The sequence below is a fragment of the Plectropomus leopardus genome, chromosome 17, assembly GCF_026936395.1.
Source record: "Plectropomus leopardus strain MGB_pleo_1.0 chromosome 17, ASM2693639v1, whole genome shotgun sequence".
NCBI classification, from domain to species: Eukaryota; Metazoa; Chordata; class Actinopteri; order Perciformes; family Serranidae; genus Plectropomus; species Plectropomus leopardus.
In genome coordinates this window covers 5860817-5876889 of record NC_142192.1, presented here as the reverse complement: position 1 = coordinate 5876889, position 16073 = coordinate 5860817, and the positions used below count along the sequence as shown (strand labels likewise).

Genomic DNA, 16073 nt, shown 5'->3' with positions numbered 1-16073 from the left:
CTGGTCTATACAGTTTGTTTATGTCTTATCTCTATCTAAAAAAATAAAAAAATCTGCATACAGATTCTGTCGGCAATGGGACAGAATTTTGGTCTTGGACATGTTCTGGTGTAGTCTGTTTGTGTTCTGACTAGTAGTGACCGAGCTGTTTTTGGCCTACTTGGCCTGTTTTTGATGGAATAGTACAGAATAATATACTGTAAAATCTTATAAATTGATCTTAATACATTGGAAACGTCCCTGGAAATTAGATTCTGAATCTCAATGGGAGTAACCCAATTGCATTGAAAAAAGGAAGTAAAGAATAATCTTAATTTATGTTTACTTTATATCTAATTATTACTTTTATTTAAAATGTAGCTGTATTTACTTAATTGTATGAAGCTATAGCTTACAAATGACAAGTGAAATTACCTTGTTCTTTCTAAGTGTCAGCAACATAAGTAAACCAAGTCTGACTTAACAAAGAGGATTTTTCCAATGATGAAGTTAAGAGATCTGCGAGTTCTATTATTTACCATGTTAAAGAAAATATTGATGATGATAATGATTGACTGCTTTGCATCCAGTAGAAGAAATATATAGCATAGCAAACTTGATTTATTGAAGTTGCTTAAACTTAGAAATTAATTTATTAAAATTGGCATTTTTAAGTTGCAACAACTTCACAGACTTAACTGAATATAACTTCATTTTAAGTAAACTTAACAATTAGATATGAAGTAAATATAAATCGAGCCTAATTGTTATATTTCCTTACATGTTTTAAGGCAATCAGGTTCCTGCATTTTTTTAAAGGAACAATCATCTTGTCAGATTTTACAGTGTAGGGAACAAGTAAAATATGATTTTTTAAAAAAAATATGGATGCATAGAATCCAAGAGGTGTGGCCGGAAAGGAGTGATTATAAGAGAAAAGGGAAGCGAGAGTGAGATAGTTGTTGTAATTGAACTTTCTCCGAGCTTTATTGACAGCTCCGTCCACAAAATGCAGGACTCGCCAGCATGAGACGTTGTGGCTCTCTTGTCCTTGTTGGTCTCCTTTGGTGCACAAACAACAGCCGGGCAAGTTCAGTAAATAAGCAGCCATGTGCACAGTCCAACTTTAAATGAAAGCCGCAGCACTTTGGTTGGTAGCTTTACGCCAATCATCTATGGTTTCTGCCTCTTCTTTGTAGTTCCTGCTGAGGTCTGCACACAGTCAGCAGAGTTGAAAATATCAGGGCTCATTTTTCTGTCTTCTGAAGAAGCTATACGCTGCCATTCAGTCTTAGGAGAAATAACTTCCAGAGAGACAGATAACCAATCACATTAAACAGGAAGCCTTTGTTTGGCTTGTTCTAAGTTTCATTTTAGACTGTCCTATTGGAATAGTTTGATGTCAGTATGTACTGGTGGGTACACAATGATAAACTGTCCTTCTTTCCAGTCAGCCAACAAGTTTGAAATGGCAAGATAGTTTAGCAGTACCATCCAAAATGACCAGTGTGACTGTAAGTTTGTTTAAAGATCTACTTTGTTAGCTTGGGGTCAGACTTGGTTGAAAGAAACCATCATTCAGTTTTGGTAAGTGATGGGGCACAAATTGCTGTCTCCATTGTCAAAGTGAGACATCCAAACATTGAACCTTCTGTTTGAGGGTTTTGCTGTGATGTGACGTCATACTTTCACCTTTTCTTCTCAGAAAAGACGGCCATTATTTGCATGAACAAAAGAAGTCGGGAAAAGTAAGCACAGAGGGCCAGACAGATGCCTGTTTACTGCTATTTCAAAGCTGCAGATTTGATGCATTGTCATTTTAGCTATTGTTTGCCAGGTGCATCTCTCTCCTTACATGCATTTAAGGAATGATTGATCAAATAATAGGAGGAGAAATGACATCAGAGGTTGATTGTGTATTCATCTGGTTTTACTGACATCATGCAATTTGACAGTTAGGTGAGGAAAAAAACTCTAAAAACCAGGTGCACTAATAAGACTAAGGTTGTGATTGGTAACGAGACATGACTTTACCTTTGTTCTACAGTGTTATCCCATGTCTTTCTCATCTCCCATTAAATTTTTTTGTCTCCTGTTGCATTAATAAAAGAAGTATTCATAAAAATTTTACTAGAATTAAATGAGCAATAAATATGTTATGTATCGCATAGAATTTACCCATTGCCAAAGTAAACATTGAGTAAAGATGACTACCAGCATGGTGGCGGTGTAAAAATGTTCTGACAGGTTTGATATTATGCCAAACACCAAACTTGACTGGTATATCGATTTTTTTCACTCCGTGTCCCATAGACACAGCATCCACTCTTGAGTGCAACTTAATGATACTGTGTCCCAACAAAAGGTGGATGTGCCTACCTTTTTGAGTTACAGTGGTGCTCTTTGTCCTTGCTGAATCTTTAAAATATTAACTTCTGTTATGTTGTGTAAATAAACCACAAAATTATGTCAGAGAAAAAGGAGAAAATATATCTATATTTTTACATTTCTTTCAGCACTTTCATAATGTCATTTTCTAATTGTTTTTGTTGGTTTTTTACTTTCTTTTTTCCCTTTTTTTGCTTAATATAGTGCAATTTTCTTATATGTTTTCACTAATTTGTTGTTGATGTTCGGACCATTTCTTGAGAAGCTGCTTATCATCCTCCCCTTTTTTGGGGGGGTTAATTTGGCAAAACATGTCATCAGGACAAATTCAGGTTCAGCCAGTTTGCATATTGAACTTGTATAACAGACCAGAACAGCAATACACTAAACTGACCCAGTTGTGATCACTATATTATCAGTTCCTTTTTGAAAATGAGTGAAATCAAACATTCCAATTTTAAATGAGCAGATAAGCACAGTCCTGAAGTTAACCATGTAATGAGATGCTGCCTTCAAGAAAGAGCTAAAAGAAGTTGCAACTGCACATTTATTATGAACTCAAAAATGCCCAAACGTTTAGGCATTTACACACACAACGAGTATAACTGACATACAGAGAGAAACTGGAAATCTCTATCAAGAAATGAGGCCATGAAAATATGACCTCCATATCTTGTTTACAGAAAACAACTCAAAAAGACTAAATATCCCAGTTATTATTGGAGCAGGCGGAGGCAGTGGTAAATGTGCTGTAGCTCTAAATGACACCATTAACTCTGAGAAAGCAACAGGATACCAAACAAATCCATAAAAAAAACTCTGCTTTCCAGAAGCTCCTTAAGTGTAAATAATACCCATTCCCCAGCTGAACTAAAGATCACATATACACAGTTTACACACACACACACACACACACACACACACACTTGGAGGCAGGTTACCTGGGAGGCCCCGGAACAGGTGTCCCTCTTCCACGGGCAGCTGACTTGCCCCTCACCGATGGCACCTTGGCATCCTCCGAGCCGCCGTTCAGGTATGTGAGTTCCTGCAGCTGGGCCTGTCTGATCTCATCATTGTAATCCTGCACACAGAGAGGCAACGTGTTCACACACACACACACACACAAAAAACACAGACAGCAATAGACTCGCTTTCAATTACACTGTATTAAATTTCGTCCTTTATCTCCAGGGCTGCAGCCCCGGGAATATCTAATTAATGTACTTTACAGTACTGCCGTGACCGCTGTTCCTGAGGCAGCAAAACATTTCAGATCCCCCGTTGATAAATCGACGGCACCCCGTTTGCCTTTATCTTCTCACACAGTTGTTTTTGCCACAAATTTAAAACACATAATTAACATGGAAATAGGTCTTTAATCATGAAACGGCCGATATGATTGTCATGTGTCCTCCGTATCAATGAATATGTTTCGGGAGGGAGAGGCAACGCGGAGGAGGGTTGGGGGAGGGGTCTGCTGATAATTTATGGAGAGATGTAAATCATCATAGCTCTGAGCATTGGAGAGATCATCCATAATGAATGGAGGAAGAGTAAATAAGCTCCATGCTGCATGCTGCTGCCAGGGAGAGGTTGGCCCGCGCAGAGATCTCCTCCTGCGCTCTTTTATTCCTGTTATACCCACGACTTCCCACTCAGGATCACACACATACAATCAGATGCTCCCCACACACACACTCAGACCGCCCTGACAGAACTACAGTGCAAGAGACAGACAAAGGGCCTCATGCAGCAAAATTCTCTTTCTCTTACATTATCTCTCTTAAGTTTTTTTGTAAAAGAAAATATAATGGAAGTCAACTCCGGATGCACCAAACACTCGTAACGATCCAAACCCGGGTGTGCTGAATGATGAATCCTATTTGATCATAAGTCACCTATTAGCACGAGTAACGGCCCCTAAACCCTATATAGCGACAGATTTCGTGCAGTGTGCAAAGATTGGCACATGAACAAGCCTGGAGAGATGGCACCAAAAAAAGGCTACAAGAAAAGGTTCTGCCAAGTGAAACTAATGTATGCCCACTGTTAAATAAATTCAATAAAGTGAATGGGATTTTCAGGAAAAATAATGAAGTATTAAAAGTAAAACAACACATGCAAAAAGGTACAGATAAATGTAATCAATCAAAACAATTAAAAAGCAGCAATTCCTCCTATGTACAGTTTATATGTGAGAAACTGGAACCATGATTTTTTTTTTTTTTTCATAAAAAGGACTTACACGATAAAAGAAAAAGTTGCCAATTAATTTTCTAATTAATCTACTAATTCTTTCAGCTGCACTTGTATATTTTCATCTTTTTGTGGTTTGTGAGGAAAAATATTAATTTGTAAAGTAGTTATCTAATACTAGTATTGGGGTAAAAAGTACAATATTTCCCTTTGATGTGTAGTGGAGTAGAAGTAGAAAGTGGTATGCGATTAAAATATTCAAGTAAATGTACATGTATTGTACATGCCAGCTCTGGTCAGCGGGGGAACACACAGTAACTGAAATTACAGTTATTGGGATCAGTCTACCAAGTATAGTAGTATTTCTTTAGCCCTTAAATTTAATAATCCAGACTTTATTATTACTCTTAAACATTATCTAAATTTGATGAAATGATATTCATTCAATTTTTTAAATGTTCCTCAAATATAAAACTTATTTGTCCTTGTGTTGGACAACAATTTGTGTGACTGTGAAACAAGATGTTTTTCTCATATCTTGGTGAGAGTGTGCTGGACTACTCGTAAAATGTTCTCTGACCTAAGAGAAAATTAAAAAAAAGAAAACATAGGTGAATCCCCAACATCAATGGGTACTAAGAAAATAAGAACAAATCCTGGATATGAGCAAAATTTTGAGACAATTTGTTTGTATATTGTTTCTTGCATGAGGCCCAAAGAGTGCTAGGAATATCTGCAGTTTCTCACTCACTTTATTCCGGACAGGCTGGAAATGAGTCGACCCGGGCTCAAAGAGAAAGAAAGTGTGTGTATGTGCACAAAGAAGGGAACATACTGGTATGAGAAACTTCTTGATCTCCTCCAGAGCGTGACCCATCCTGGCATAAGCCTCAGCTGGCGGGGCGAACACCTCGATAAGGACATGCAGGTCTTCGTTCAGGTGGTGGTATTTGGCCTCGCCGCTCTGCCGTAGCTCTTCCTCCTGATGGGACAAAAAAAAAATTGGTATCATATATCTGTCTGGGGAATGAGCCGGAGTTAGCTGTCACAGTCAGCAACATTTATCTTATATATTTTCTGTATTTCAGCTGGATTTACTGCAGGGAGTTTTTCCATAACCGTTGCATAATGAGGTTTGATGCGTCTGTGCGGGAGAGTTCCAAAAAGACAGACAGAAAATATTTATGTGGGTTCTTGTAAACGTGTATGTCTGCGAACAGGCAATCTTACAATCCTCTCCTTCGCTGCTGTCACAGTTAAGCGATTGCTTTTGTCCTCACACAGCTGCCTGTCCTCATAACAAATGTACAGATGGAGTACGTGCTCACATGCACTTGATCATAATATCAACTCTGCTTCTGCATTTTATCTCATCTGTGCGATCACTGAGGCTCTGCTAAAATGAATTCAGCAAGTTTGGGAGGCAAGAATATACTTGATAGTGTGAAATACTTATGTAAATGAAAAAGGTAACCATTTGACAAAATTTTTAATGTGGATGGAGTAGTTTAGACCAATGGTTCTAAAACATGTATCCCCATAAAAATAGGGAATAGTTTATTCTCACTATTAAATTCACTACAGAAGTGTGTTGAGGATTCTCTCAACTGTGACTGACAGCTATAGAATTTTGGTCTTAATAGATTAACAATAGATCTGTTAAAAATCAGTTGAGTAACTTAATTCTTTTAGAAACAGTGTAACCACTGGGTTAGACTAGTTGTTCTCAAATTTCTTTTTGTTTTCAGGGCCCCAAGTGAGTTCCAGCCCTATTTAACTCATTATATAAATCACTATAGAAGTGAGCCCAAAGAGTCATAATGATGACTATTTTGATCTTAGATTTCACAGTTATCTCCTCAACTATAATCGATAACTATAATACTCTGGCATCACTATAAATCTGAATATTTTCTTTTATTTTGGATTTTCTTACTCCCGTATGACTGTAAACTGAATATCTTTGGGCTGTGGACAAAATAAGACATTTGAAGATGTTATAAACAAAACAACTAATCAATTTATTGAGAAAATAATTATTTAACAATGAAAATAATCACTGGTTGAAGCTGTAGATGGAGGTCCCTAAGGGGAAATCTTATCAAATGGGGGGTCTATAACCTAATGCTTTGGGGGTCCTCTTTACCAAAAAGCTTGAGAACCAGTGGGCAATAGTCCAATTTTTTACTGTTAACTCATTTTAGAAGTTAGTCAAAAGAGTATTCTCATTATTGGTTTCACTTCTTCTGAGGTTATCTTCTTGGTCTTATCTAACAACCAAAATATTTCCAGATGGAGTTCCCTGAAGCAAAATCTTATCAAATGGGGGTCCTTGACCTAATGTGTTTTAATTTAGGGGTCCTTGACATGAAAAAAAGGTCGAGAACCACTGGTTTAGACTACTGGCAAAATGACTATTCATATTTAATCATCTACAACAGTCAACAGTGTTCCTTGTCAACAGAAAGTACAAAAAAAGAATGTTGAAGTACTGGACAGCCTATACTAGACTGACAGGAATGTTGGGAAGTATAACCACAGCAATCAACACTGCACCGAAGAGACTAATTAAAAGTAAGAATCTAAAGGATTATTAACTTAAAAAGGATACTAATCTTGAAAATAACACTGTGAAATGGTACTCATGCACCCTGCCTCCTACAAACATGTATATGCTACTAATTTCCTTTTCCCAAGAAACATAATTTGGTACAGATGCCCATGTGCTTCAAGGATTGACCCTTCTGACCTGTCCTATTGCCAAAACGTTCTCTTCATCAGTGTAATATCTCTTTATCTGCAACATGGATTAACACAGATTTTGGTACAGTCATTCATATTCTTCAGAAGATGAATTGTAATGCCTTCAGGGATCACTGTAGTTTTTTGCTGAAGATTGACTGTTGAATGGATTACCATGCAATTTGGTGTAAACAATGATCCCATAAATTTGTATGTAGCAGCATCACTGGTCAGATTCTGTCAAATACTTTCATCAAACCACAAGGGGATGTGCTGGAAAAAGTTAGGGGATCAGCAGAGTTGGTAAGGTACTTCCTCTGGGGACTACCCTTGACTGTTAACCATTTTATGACAACCCAACAAACAGTTCTAGAGATATTTCAGTCAACCAAAGCGGGGAACTGACTAACCAATTGTGGAGCTATGGCTTGGCAGAAAATGTAATTTGGAAAGACAGCACTCCATGTAATGCAATTGCAATGTAATTGGTAGTCCAGATCAGCTATATATGAGTTTTACAGCTGATGTGAGGTTAGTTTTTGTATTTTAAAATACTGTCTCCATTAATATATCAATCCATCTATTTGATGTCGATTGCACAGTGTTAATATGCTTGTCAGGCCAGACATGTTTTGGCTGATACTGTCAATAAAATCTGCTCAAAACATCTGCAGCTTTAAATTTACAGTTCACATCATGCCTTTCGTTTTATGCATTGCACTCAGCAGCAACACAAACTCAGTAGTATCTCACTGCGAGAGAAGTTTTTAAGTGGCTGACTTCATATTTGCTGGAGTTCCAACATCAATCCAACCCCAGTGTTTGGGAGTGTTCGAGGGTTACTATAAATGTAACTAATGACTTTCTTAAATAAGTAAATAAATAAGTAAATAACGTAAATAACACAATTACAATGTATTTATTTTAACTGGGCTTATTCGTTGTCACTTTTGTCTTAATCATGGCAGCCAAATGCAATCTATTTCCCAAACCTTTGGGAAGAGAATGTGGAAGGTGGACCATTACACACAATATTTTTTGTACATTATTAATGTGCTTTCCACAGAATTAGAGTGTATGTGTACCAGTTACTGATGTCAGAGGGGAGGGCGAAAGCAAACTTTTTTTCTTCTTCTTCCAAATGTTAGTGTTCCTTTTTATCATTCTGTGCCCTCTCGTAAATTTGGAGGTTTTTGCAGAAATGTGAACACAGCACAGGCATAGCTCTTTTGAGTTCTTTTTTTTCCCCCTTAGCATCAGTTTGTGACTTATGGGGTGGATAATTGATCTTAACATTCCTTCAGAGGTATTCATTTCAACAGCGGTCCTAATGAACAGTACAACTACAAAATAGAACATCAATTTGAAGCAGCAGATGTGTTAATTGTGGCAGGCTGCCACAAATAAACAAATGTAGCGGAAGCCCTGTACCAATAACGTAATATTACTTGGAACGGTGAGAGGGCACACAAATTGTACAAGGGTGACCCACCCAACCTTACAGCAGCGCAATGAATGGCGTGAATCAATCAATTAATCGGCATCAGACTGTCACTTTACACAGCAGCTGACAGTTCAAGCTTGCATTCATGAAAGTATCAGTAAAGTAAAGGTCATTTTTTTCTCTTCTTGTGGTCAAGAACAAAAATATGCCTACAGTGGTCAGTCGCCGCCTATGTGCAGGACTTGATTTACTGTTTGGGTTGAGGGATAAACCTCAGTGTGCTTACATTTTTGTAAATAACTGTTATCAATGTTATTTCACTATCAGGCCCATCTTGATAAGAAAATCACTGTCAAACATCTGAAAAAGAGTTATTATTTCATTTTACTGTGCCAAAAGTTTAAAAACAGACTTGTGGTGCTTAATTTGAAGGCCTGTCAAGACTACAATAAATAGGCCTATCAAAACATATCAAATGTGTTTTAATGTCGTGCTACTTAATTGTCATCATAGTAATTATGGGTACAGTAAATGATAAAATTTGGCAGTTTTCTTGTCCCACTCAGCGCCACTCCACACTTAAACAAATAAAGATATGAGTGCATTAACATGAGAGTTTATGCAGATATTTTCAAGTAACCAAAAGTTACTTACTTACTTTAACTAATTACTTTTATATGCATTAAATAGTAAAGTAATTTAGTAACTTTTGAGAGAAGTAACTATAACAAATTACAAATTTTTTGGAAACTTGCACAACACTAGCCACCACTGAGGCCGTTAACATGTAGAAAGTTACAGATTATAGCTTTGGCCCTTTGAAACCTGCAGCAACATCAATTTTTTTGTGCTGATTTCAGATGCTTTTCACAAGTATTTAAACCTCTGAACCCTGAGCAAACTGCTGTGGCTTCTTTCCAAAACATTGTAGAAGGCAGTGAACCATTTGATAAAAAATGTTCCACAAATTTCAAGAAATTTGCAGATTTAGAAAATGACTCCAAAAAAGCTTGAGAAAAATTTCTAGGGGAAAAATGGAAGGGAGCTAAGGGAAAACAATACTTATAATGATCATAATTAAAAATGTAAAATTAAGTCATATATTTTTTTTAAATTTTAATATTTCACGTCATTTCTCCTTTCGCTGCCCATTGTTTTCTGCCCATGGTTTTAATGACATCAAGCCAATTTTGCTCAGGTTTCAAATTGCTAAACAGGTGAGGTTATATGCTTAAAAAACATGTGTTTGCTCTTTAGTTACTGTATACCTGAAACCCTGAAAGTTGAGCCGATGTTTCTTGCTCCTCTCCACTTATGTCTGCAGAAGCACACTACATTTAGACTGCAACAGCAAAATATACCATGTAAACAGCGAGGGGTTGCACGGGCCATTCAGGCCTGACAGAAGCAGGCCAGTATAATGTTATTGATGGCGAGAAATAGGACAGCAAAAACCCCCAAATGTCTCCCGCCACATTACACAAAGGAAACAACAGGTTTGGCGTCCCAGTTTCTCCTTTTCCAACAAAAAAAAAAAAGAAAAAGAAAGAAAAAAAGTCTTCTCCGGGGCCTTTCCAATGGTGGCAACTTCCTCTTTCCCTTTTCCCTCTCCAGCAGCATGCAAGCCAGTGTCTCTGATGTCACCTAATTATAAATAACCTTCTTTTAAGAGTGCCTGTGGTATGTTAATGATATGTTAATTTCCTCCATAAATCTGCGCTTTACGAGCAGAGGGCCCCTTTGCGCATAGCACCAGCGCTGACGGAGCTGCCGGTGTCGAGCAAGGAGCGAAAGCAGGGTGTTAGAAAGAGACAACTGCTTGCAGATCGGTCTCTCCTTTTTTCCTTTCATGTGTTCCTTCGTATATTTGCATAAAAGAAAAGATATGAAAAACAATCATCATCGTGTGCTCCAGCTATCATCTGGCAAAAAACTGACGCCAGTCTTATGTTAGCACATCTCATCTAGGGACTTCTTTATTTGTTATTTCAGTCCATCGGTCTATTCAACAGATTTTCAGTGTTTAGTATGAAACCAGCCGTGTGTGTGACCACATCATTTGTATATGTTATTGTAGATATAATAGTAGTTTTCATACATGCGGACCCCTCCCCTAGCGCTGATAAGACGCATCAGCTATCCAGCAGAGTCCCATAGCAGCTAAGGAGCCCATGGCGGGAGATTACAGCTGTCTGTTTTTTCATATCTACTGGCAACATCTTCTAAATTTTTTTTTCCTGTAAATCTGCTTATGAAAAGCTGTTCACCCTGGAAACAGGAGGCCACAGCGCTCTGGACACAGGAGCTCCCGCAGACGAGGCTTACACATAAGGAACAATGTCCCGCTTGTAATATTCACTTTGAAATAAAATTAAGGACAGACACTGGATGAAGTGCAAAGCTCTTTCAGCCTTGTTTATCTACATTTCTGACAAATATATTCTGAAGAAATCTTTAAATTTGCAGTCATTACTTGTACAAAATACTGACTAACACCAATTTATATCTCCAATCTCTTTAGCTCAATAATTCCATCCTTAGTTGCCTTAGATCTACTAACCAATCGTTCATTCAACAGCCATATAAAGTGCAAAGCACATCAAGACATTGAAGCCTACATTCAGGGGTAAAAGTACATTGAAATGTTTGCTGCCACTACTACTATGCAATATTGTTCTCCTCCTTGTTCCAGTGAACCAGGACTTAAAAAGAATTCAGGCAGATATTTTGGTCTCCAGTAATGTGTTGGCAATTTAAATTTTTTTTTTTTTTTTTTTAATCTTGTGTTGCGGGATGAATAATTGATTTGTTGATGCAGTAAGAGCAGATCAGATTGATGTATGAGAGGAGCACCTGCTAAAGAGGTGAGTGAGTGTTATTTAAGACATCATATATTGTCGGTCCTGGAAAAGGGATCCCTCATCATCCTCTGCAGCTCTTCCCGAGGTTTCTTCAATCTTTTTCCCCCCGTTTCAGGGGTTCTTTTTGGGGAGTTTTTCCTTAGGAGATGTGAGGGTCTAAGGGATGTTGTATGCTGTAAAGCCCTCTGAGGCAAACTGTGTTTTGTGATAATGGGCTTTATGAATAAAACTGACTAGACTTGACTTTACTTGAAAGCATCTTTTAGACCCAATAGAATGAAGTTTCACTTTCACTGGGCATTCTGCTGCTCCATCTGTGCCCAGAGTGCACTCTACGCTCCAAGAGTGTGGTGCAAATAAAATGATTTATATATTCCAATAAAACTCCTAAATAACAGTACAGCTCCAAAAATATAAAATCAATACATGGCTGCAAATATTTTAATCATGGCAGGCTGCCACAAATAAATTAATTTGTCGGAATCCTGTGTGTCACTTTAATATCTACAGTATTAAGACATACAATTGCGTCAATGAGTGATCTGTAGATCAGTCAAATCCAATCAGATTGATGGATAAGAGGAGGGGCTGCTGTAGAGGTGAGTGAAAACAAACTTTTTAAAAGTGCAATAAACCTTTAAGTTTCACTTTCACTGCTGCTTCGTCTGTGCCCAGAGTTCACTCCGAGCCCAGAGATAGTGGTGCAATGAATAACCGAACAGTATATACTATATTACAATATTCCTAATGGCCCAGCTCCAAAACAGAAAATCAATAAATCAGCAAATGTTGTAACTGGAGTGGGCCAAAAATATAAATGAATGTGCGGGAAAGCGTGCTTTTAGAGGAGACGGGAAAGAAATTTCCAGAAGACAAAAAAATAAAATAAAATAAAGGGTTTCCCCACCAGAATACATGAGTTTGCAAAAGGTGAGGGGACAGAGCTAAAAGGGATTGAGACACTGACTATGACAAAAGAATAAAAAAAAAATTTAAAAAAACAAATTGACTTAATAAGCCCAGTAATAAGCTGGTAAGTACAATGAAATGTCTAACTTGTTGCAAACTATTGTCCCACTGAACTTCATCTCCCATGAGTCATATTCTTGTTAATGTGATTTGAGTAATATCATCCCTACATCTTCACATTATAACGGACTTACAAATTATTTGCAAGCACGAACACGGACTAGGTTCATTTTTTACTGTAGGACAGTTCTCACACAGACAGTGCAGTCCTCGCAGACAATGGAGGTATTTCTCGGCAGCAGCTCACAATTAAACCCGACACAGGACTTAGGAAAAGTGAAACAAAGTGATTGTTTTGTCTATCAGGAAAATTAAAGTGGGAGTACAAGTCCCAGGGAGGAAAATGGATGAGTTAATCACGGCGCTAACGAGAAGGGGGCGCGGGAACACGGATGCCTTTACATCATCCTGCTCTGACAGCGACAGGACAACCGAGGTGCCATAGCCAGGCAGGGAGACTGTGACTCCGACAGCTTGGTGCCTTTCAACCTCTCTGCACTCACATTCTTGTCAACACAAGATCAAGGTCTCGCAGCAGCAAATATTTGAGCAATTATCCCAGCCCTTTGCTGTGTCTCCGCCATATGTAAGAGCTTAAAAGGGAATGTACAGTTTTATCCTCCAACAAAGCCATTATACTGTAGTCTTCTGAGGAGCAAGACAATAATTACACTTCCATTTAATGTCTTATGCTGGGTGAAAACTGTACATTATTTCCTTTCCTGTCAGTCAGACGTAACCCTAGAGTACAGTATAGAATTGAACAATGAATCCATTTCAAACTGACATCAGGATGTAATAGTAGACAATTTTCAAATCACAGAGGCTGCAATTGTTTTAAATGCTACATGATCTAAGCAACAAGAGGTTTGGAAACACCTGATGCCATGGGCTTCACTTGCACACATACTGCCCCGACGAGATAGAGAAAAGTGCTACCATGTAAAAATGCCCAAAGGCGAGGTTTAATTTGATTTTGTTTCAGTTTTAAATTAATAAGCATTTCAGTTCATTAAGTCATTACTACTTTGAAATCTAAAAAAATGGCTTCATTTCTTTCCAAAACAATGGAAAGCAATGTACAACTAAACAAGAAATGACCCAAAGATTTGCAAGAAATGAGATAGAAAAAAAGGAACAAAAAAATCAAGAAATAAGTGAAAAAATACAAAATTATAAATATAAGGGACAATAATAATATATTTTTTTTTCTGTAACACAGTTTTTCTTGATATTTTCCACAAATTATTTAATAATGTTTTTTTTTTATTTCTTTATTTTTATTATTTATTTATGTTTTTTTCAAACTGGAGAACATTTCATACCAATTTGCTGATTGCCTTATTTCCCATGTTGAAAGACATCAAACCAATTTGCTCATGTTTGGAAGGTTAAAATACTTGTGAAAGGCGTTTGAACACAGCTGAAGAAAACTGATGTGATGACAATCCAGGATTCAAGGGGGTTAAAAGGTGATTAAAAAGGTCATAAGTGGTGTTAACAAGGTAAAAAAAAAAGTTTATAAAAATTTGTCTAAAGGGTAAAAGGTACTACTACTAATGTTAAGCTTAAAACATCTATTGCCTTTTATGTAAGGTCTCCACTTTGTGCAAGGTATAACAGGTACACAGTTTAAGTCCAGGGCATTTTGGGAAATGTGATGTTGTGTAGTGATGTCAGGGGGCAGTGGCATCGAGAGCCAGAGTAACATGGCTGCAGACAATGAACATACAACTCCAGAGGGATGATATTATACACGTTCCTTAAAGTGCACATGATAATTGTCTTTTATTTGTTATATGGGTATTGGTGGAGCACTATTGGTCATTCTATTTATTTTTAGCACATTTCGGTTGTGCTTATGTGTGTTGGACTGCTTGTCAGCAGACACTAGCCTGAGAGACTTTCAGGTGTGAGTGGAAAATCTTTTTTAACTGTTACATTCTTTATTTTGTTGTAATTTTCACTGTGTCTGGAGGAATAAAGCAAGAGAGCAAACATATATCTTAAAAAGTTGTCAGTGCGAAACATGGTTGTTAATTCTTTGGACGGTCGTAGCTACAGGTAGTGTTATGTGTGCGTAGCGAGTGTGTAGGTTAAGCAAAAGAGAGAGAGAGAGAGAGAGAGAGTGACAGTGGATGTGCATAGTGTTGGCAATTGGAGTAGAGAACAAATTAGCAGTTAAGTTGTCAAGTGGTTGTAAATGCACAGTGAAGGAAGCTGTTAGGCCATGAATAAACACTGCAGCTCCTAAAGACCAAGTACAGTTCTTGTGTCTTGCTTCCCAACTGCTGGAACATGGTGGCAATATGTTTACAACAAGGCTTTGAAATTTATAAATATTCTAAGGGTGGCAGAGCCATAATCAGTGTTCACTGTAGTTTTTGTGCTTTTGATGGAACTGACTGGAAATCAGTACGAGGTTATGTAAAAGGATAGTTTGGAATTTTTTGGACCGGGTTTGTATAGTTGATTTATCCCTAGTCAGTGTATTACATACAGCAGATGTCAGTCGGCACAACCCCAGTTTGGAGAAGCAGGTTGAAGCTACGCAATGCACTGCTGTGGATGGATTCAGCAGCAAAACATCAATTATCCACCTAACAAAGCCACACACACAAAAAAAAGTTGAATTGTCTGCTATATTTAGAATATTTTCACTGCTTTACCTTACCCTCAGAAAGTGATTTCTGATGGGAAACTGAAGATGTTACATCATTCTCTTCAAAGCCAGACTCCATTGAGAAAAAATATTCAATTAACAATGAAAAAGAGAGAAATGACTGCTTGCTCTTAGGCTGTGATCAAACGTAGGTCAAAAACTTGTGTCGGGTGCTAATGGAAAATGGGAACCAACTGGACAAAGTGAAAGAAAATCCAGGCACTAGAAAAACGAGGAGGAATTACATTAAAAAAAACTTTTTTAGAGCAGCTAAACCATCAAAAAAGCCAACACGTTTCAACCGCTACCAGTCTACCAGTCAGGAGGTGCTGGTCTGCAGCTGCCTCAAACAGTTTTGTTTGTGTAATTGTGTGACTCGCGCACTTAGACCGTTACAGATTTTTATGTTTTGCTGCTGCCTCATTCCACAGCAGTACATTGCTCTGTACTGTGTTGGCACTCCTGCTGTTTCTGCAAAGTGGGTGCTGACACACATCTATTGTGAGTAATACAATGACTATGAATAAGAATTTCATACAACTTCACTTCAAAAACATCTGGACAATCTGTTTAATATAGCAACAAACCACTATTTGCTTTGCAAATAATGGGGTGACAGCATTTTTCTTTTCTTCAGATCTTATTTACCCTTTGAAATCTGAGCAAATAGGTTAAATTTTCAGCAAAACGTGGAAAAGAAAATTACCAGAAAATAAGCCAAAAAAAAAGAAAGAAAGGAAACAACAAATCGCTTGAAAAAAGTGCTAATAAT

The 16073-nt window shown here is 37.6% G+C and overlaps 1 protein-coding gene across 2 annotated transcripts in view; it reads right to left on the bottom strand.

Moving 5' to 3' along the window:
* The window catches only part of khdrbs3 (KH domain containing, RNA binding, signal transduction associated 3), a 141621-nt gene that overhangs the window by 51968 nt on the left and 73580 nt on the right, over positions 1-16073 (bottom strand). For both annotated transcript variants that reach the window (XR_015779489.1, XM_042507091.2), the window contains exons 4-5: positions 5399-5545; positions 3309-3448 (exon numbers count right to left, since the gene is read on the bottom strand). Coding sequence is in view for 1 of the 2 variants with exons in the window: in XM_042507091.2 (XP_042363025.1) it covers positions 3309-3448; positions 5399-5545 (287 nt within the window). In the remaining variant the exon portion in view is untranslated. The remainder of the gene's footprint in view (positions 1-3308; positions 3449-5398; positions 5546-16073) is intronic.